Source organism: Rhinolophus sinicus, chromosome 14, assembly GCF_057876585.1.
Source record: "Rhinolophus sinicus isolate RSI-liver-muscle chromosome 14, RSI-T2T, whole genome shotgun sequence".
Classification (NCBI taxonomy): Eukaryota; Metazoa; Chordata; class Mammalia; order Chiroptera; family Rhinolophidae; genus Rhinolophus; species Rhinolophus sinicus.
Window position 1 is genome coordinate 176,289,149 of NC_142514.1, and position 6,389 is coordinate 176,295,537.

At 36.5% G+C, this 6,389-nt stretch overlaps 1 protein-coding gene across 1 annotated transcript; it reads left to right on the forward strand.

Moving 5' to 3' along the window:
* Positions 1-1,041: 1,041 nt before the first annotated feature.
* Positions 1,042-1,977, forward strand: LOC148755909 (olfactory receptor 5L2-like). Its single transcript, XM_088789972.1, has one exon. It carries the CDS (start codon positions 1,042-1,044, stop codon positions 1,975-1,977), a length of 936 nt encoding a protein of 311 aa, XP_088646098.1.
* The last annotated feature ends 4,412 nt before the right edge of the window (positions 1,978-6,389 follow it).

Genomic DNA, 6,389 nt, shown 5'->3' on the forward strand with positions numbered 1-6,389 from the left:
ATATTTCTACCGTATGTATTCATTCATATCTCAACATATACAGTTTATTTAAATCTACCTATCGACAGCAAGTGTAGTAGGTATTTTTTTTTTAAATACCATCTCCACATCATTTCAAATAATACAACTTTCTGCTTTAGATACGATGTACTGCAGTTTCTGAATGCTCTATTTTTGACAAGTAATTTGCCCATTGTGAATATAATAAACAAGGCACAATTCACTTTGGTTATTGTATTTCACAATTTGTCAATGTAATTAAACATTCCTTATGACAGCTTACTAAGAATAAAATCTCTCATAAAATATCAGCTTTTATTGTCGTCAGGGTTAAGGCTTTGGATATATGTTATATAATTGCTTTCCAGAAAAATTTATACAAGAGCTATATGTTTCTGTGTCACTGTTGACATTCAGTATCATCATTACAATTAATTAAATCAGTTAATTTTCATGTAAAAATAGTGATGAATCTCAGTATATATTTAAATCACTTGTTTTCATTTGGCATAATCCCAAATTTATTAGAGAGTTCTCAGGAGTCATTCATCTTCAGCAAATTGTCACACTCCTCAACAAGGGAATTTTACAGGACTTCACATGTTGCAAACTTAAGCTACTGATAGACTGACCTAAAAACAAAAAATGAGTATATGTTGTATAGGATCAATAGCTATTATCCTACTTGGACAGAATTATTACATTTTTCAGGAAATAGGAGTTGATCTTTTGTGTCTTTAAATACATCATTGGATCTATTTTAAAGTCCATCGAAACATCTAACTTAATTGATCAACTCAATTGATTGTGGTAGAAACAGTTGGGAATCATACAGGTTTCTGTTGATACTTTCAGTTTGATCAGTGGGATCCACTGAGACACGGAACATTTAGAATTATTTGACAATTATATGTCAAATACACTGTGTTTGACATCAGTGTTATATTTTCTTAAGTTCATATAAATGTGTTTTCTCTGTTATTCCTATTTCAGAAGAAACACAAAACTTATTTGGTTTTCCACACCTGGCATGTGGTGGAAATGGGGCAGGAGAACTGCACCATTGTGACAGAATTCATTCTTCTTGGGTTATCAGATGTCCCTGAGCTGAGAGTCTTTCTCTTCCTGCTCTTCCTTCTCATCTATGGAGTCACGTTTCTGGCCAACCTGGGCATGATTGCACTGATTCGGGTCAGCTCTAGACTTCACACTCCCATGTACTCTTTTCTCAGCCACTTGTCCTTTGTGGATTTTTGCTACTCCACGACTATTGTGCCAAAGATGCTGTACAATATTTTAAACAAGGAAAAAACCATCTCCTTCCGGGGATGCATGGTGCAATTCTACCTGTTTTGCACATTTGCAATCACTGACATATTCGTGTTGGCTGTGATGGCCTATGACCGCTTTGTGGCCATCTGTAGCCCACTGCTCTACATGGTCTCCATGTCCCAGAATCTCCGTATGGTGCTGGTGTCTGGCTGCTACCTGTGGGGGACTGTGTGTTCTCTGGTTTGCTTGTCTTTAGTTCTTGAAATCCCATCCTATAGATCCAATGTCATTAACCAATTCTTTTGTGATCTGCCCCCGCTCTTATCTCTTGCTTGCTCTGATGTCACTATGAATGAACTACTGCTGTACATTATGGTCATGTCCAATGAGGTCATCACCATCGTGATCATCCTCACCTCCTACTTGTTTATTGTCATCACCATCCTGAGGATGCGCTCTGCAGAGGGAAGGCGCAAAGCCTTTTCCACCTGTGCCTCCCACCTCACAGCCGTCGTTGTTTTCCATGGGACTATCCTTTTCACTTATTGCCGGCCTGGTTCTGGCAACAGTGTGGATACTGACAAAGTGGCCTCGGTGTTCTACGCTATAGTGATTCCCATGTTGAACCCCCTGATCTACAGCCTGAGGAACAGGGACGTGAAAGAAGCTCTCAGTAATGTGGTGGGCTCCATAATATTTTCCTAGAGAATATTCTCTTAGCAGAACTCATAGTCCCAATGTGGAGGCTGGTGGAGGGGTGAATGGGCGGGCTGCAGGCTTGGAGTGGAGAGAACAGCCAGGTGGTAGGTTATTGTGAGTGAGTCGTTTTCAATCACTTATGTTTGTGCCTTTGAATTGAGAAGGGTAAGATTGATTGTATTTCAAATTTGAAGCCTACCTTATAGTTTTTTTTTCAACTAAATTGTTTTGAATGGGTGTGGGTAATGGACTGTTAAGACATACACACTTAGTTTGCTATAAATTGTTAATAATCTTAATGAAGCACTAATGAGAATCACACTTTCTTGTCTATTGTGAAAACTATGATCATTTCAAAATTGAATTCCTATTATTTTACAGTGAAGAACACACCTGTGCCAGTTTATGCACAGAATGAGATTATCAGATGTGTGTGTGTGTATATGTATATATATACATATATATACATATATATATATATATATATATATATATATATATATATATATATATATATATATGTGTGTGTATACACCCTGCTTCTTGTTCATTTCTTGCTTCCTGTATTATTTTTTTGTTGTCATTGCAGTGTCCAGTGTTTTTGGAACTTCAGATACTGTCTGATCTGAAAAATGGAGACATTAATGGTAATTCTTTCACAGAAATCTTAGGAAACTTAAATTACATGTCACGTGCAAAGAGCATAGGCTACTTTGTGGCACTTCATTAGCTCTGTCCCTTGTGTCGCTTGTCTCTCTGTCTCTGGGTGCTTGCATGTTATGTGTATATTAAGTTTATGCATACATTTCATAACCAGTGGTAAGAGAGGCAGCATTTCTGACGTAGTCCTTTTTTCTCACTTTATCTATTACATCTTGTTATCATAGTTATATTATAATTTGTGTCTATCATATTCTTTCTGTGACTTATTGGTGGATTTCTAGCCTCTGTTTAATTTCTTTGTTGTGTTTTTACTCTTCATGAAATGGCCTTTTTTCATCCTTCCTCTAAGTGTCTGAACTACATTCCTACATTCACTGAATTTTGATTCATATGCACCACTGACAATTTGTTTGTACTTTCGTCATGTTCATGCCAATTTCTATGTTACATTCACTTGTTTAATGAAGCTCTTCTTCTTGAATCTATAATAATGTTAGCACAGAGCTTCAGTTTATGAAAACTAGAACTGGTGATTTGACTCTGACTTTTTTATTCAAGAAATAATATAAACGTCTTCATTCCTCAGTTTCCTCAATTTTAAACACTGAATAATATTGACAACCTCTCAACATTATACTCATACTAATCTTTGACAACATGTGTTTAGTCACTGGGACCAGGAAATTACTCAGCTAGTGTGTGTGAAATGAGTCTCTGAGGCCTGGGGTCATTTACCCTTTTCTCTTTCACTGTCACTGGCATATTATAAGTTAGTTTCTTTTTCTTTTTATTATGGTTGTATGTACAAATACTGGTGAATAAATGGTATGCATTTTAGGTTTAATAAATGAACTTAGAGCACTGTGTTGACCTTCAAGATCTGTGAATTGGCTCAAAATTATCCCGTGGGGTCTTGAGTGTTGCATCAGGGCCAGTTAGGAAAGAAATCTTCAGTGGAATTTAATACCTGGAAAGTAGGTATGGAAGCCTGTAAGAGTGCAAAGGGGATACTATACTGGTTGTTAATTTAAGGATTATAATTTTTTTAAATTAAAGTTTATTGGGTAACAATGGTTAGTAAAGTTACATAGGTTTCAAGTGTCCAATTCAGTAATACATCATCTATATCTCACATTGTGTGTTCACCACCCAGAGTCAGTTCACCTTCCATCACCATATATTTGATCCCCTTTATCCTCTTCTACCAACACCCTCCCCCCTTACCTTCTCATAACCACTAAACTATTGTCCGTGTCTATCAGTTTTTGCTTCTTTGTTTGTCTTGCGTTTTTGTTTCTTTCACGTTTATATCTCACATGCCAGTGAAATCATATGGTTCTCAACTTTTTCGGTCTGACTTATTTCGCTTAGCATAATAATCTCAAGACCTATCCATGTTGTCACAAATGGCACTATTTCATCTTTTCTTATGGCAGAATAGTATTCCATTGTGTATATATACAGATGGCCAATAGACATACGAAAAGATGCTCAACATCAGTAATCATTGGAGAAATGCAAATAAAATCCACAATAAGATATCACCTCACACCAGTCAGAATGACTATCATCAACAAGCAAATAATAAGTGTAGGAGAGGTTGTGGAGAAAAAGGAACCCTCATACACTGTTGGTGGGGATGCAGATTGGTGCAGCCGCTATTGAAGGCAGTGTGGAGGTTCCTCAAAAAATTAAGAATAGGATTACCACATGACCGAGCCATCCCTCTCCTGGCTATCCCCCCCAAAATTTGAAAACATTTATCCATAAAGATATCTGTTCTCCGATGTTTATTGTAACTTTATTTGCGGTGGTCAAGACATGGAAACAACCAAAGTGTCCTTCAATAGATGATTAAATTTAAGGATTATTAACTGCAGGGAGCAGCCATTACCCTTGATGTTGGGGGACAGTGTATATGATGGGGTGCTCTGTGCCTAATACCCTTGGCTGGATCACAGTAAAATAGCTGAGGGACCTGAGGCAGGTCTTCCCACTTTCTTAATGTGATTAGTGTTATCAGAGAGCGATTATGAGTCACAGGGACCAGGATATGGTAGAAACGTAGTAAATATTTGTTGATGGAAGACCAGTACTGCATGATGTCACTAATATGTGTAATCGAAATAGACTCATAGAAGCAAGAAGTAGAATGTGCTTGCCAGGGGCTGGAGGAGAGGGAAATGGAGAAATGTTGGTCTTCAGTCCATAATTCAGTTAAGGAAGATGAATACATTTTTAAGATGAAATGTACAACAATGTCCCTATAGTTAAAAACATTATATTGTATACCTGAATTTTTCTAAGAGGCTAAAACTTAAGTTTTCTCACCCTTAAAATAAATGAAAATGGTAACTATGTGAAGTAATGGATATGTTAATTAGCTTGATTTTGGTGATTATTTCACAATGTATATGTAATTATAACATGATGTTGTATACCTTAAATATATATATATATTACACCACAATTACACCACAATTTACAATAATAATTTTAATCAAATAAAACAATGTGGTAAAAAGAAAGTATTTTTGAGTAAATAACGATAACTTTTGCTATACAAAAATTTTTGGAGGTTATGGCAATGATGGCGCATGGGGAGAAGTCATTTAAATAACCTTCTTATAGTTTAGGTTCTAAAGCTGCTGTTGTTTTTCTACAGGGTTCCCAATGAACCAGAATTACTCCAGAAATCAGTAATTAATTTCAATTGCTTGTTTTGAGGCCTCAAGAAAAAGGAGGCTATTTTCTTTGGGTCCCCGTTGCCCAGGGAGTGGAAGGAGATATACGAGTCTCAGCATGTCCCTCAAACGCATTCTCCAGAGGCAGAAGGGGGCTGCCTTTTCTACTAGCAGGTCTGTCTTTTCTAATAGCAGATCTGAGAAAATAGGGATATTCTTTGTATGAACGGTATTTAGAAAGTGCCCTAGATTCAGTTTTTCATGGGAAAAATGATTTTGGGGAAATTTTGAGCCACTGAGAACATTAATTATCTGGAACAGGAAGTGCTCACTTTCTGCAGAGTTTTGAGTAGAGGGCCTGGCTACTGAGCTCCTCCATTGCAGTGTCCCCGGAACTGTTTCCTGGGAGTGGGAGAAAGAAGGACCCTGAGAGTTTTCAGGAATATATTTCTCTGCTTTTGTGAATGTTTGAAAGAGTCATTCAAGGGAGAATAGGTGGGTACTTAAAAAAATTTGAACTGAAAAGGAAGAAAAAGAGAAATCTAATAAATAGGACATTCTCTAAATACGATTTTAGGCCATAGAAAAAATAATCTGGCTCACAAGGGCAAAAAAAAAAAAAATAATTTCTGGGAAGATTATTTGGAAGAATATTTTACATACCAGATTTTCTAAGTTCAAAGATAAATACGAATTGTTGAACTCTTGTAATAATATCAGTTGAGAGATAAGGAAACGTGATATTTAATTTGTACGTTAGTTTTAAGTCAAACAGAAGAAATATAAAAATCTACATAATCAAGGAAATAAGGCAGTAGTTCTCAACAACTGTTAATTATGCACCCCTAAAGTGCCCCACACCTCCACTGCCCAAAGGGACATTGAAAATGTCTGGAGACTTTTTAAAAACTTTTATTAAATTTCTTGGTGTAACACTGGTCAGTAAAATCATATAGGTTTCAAGTGCACATTTCTATGATACGTCATCTCTGTATCACATTGTGTGTTCACCACCCAGAGTCTGTTCTCCTTCCATCATCATATATTTGACCCCCTTTACCCTCCTCTACC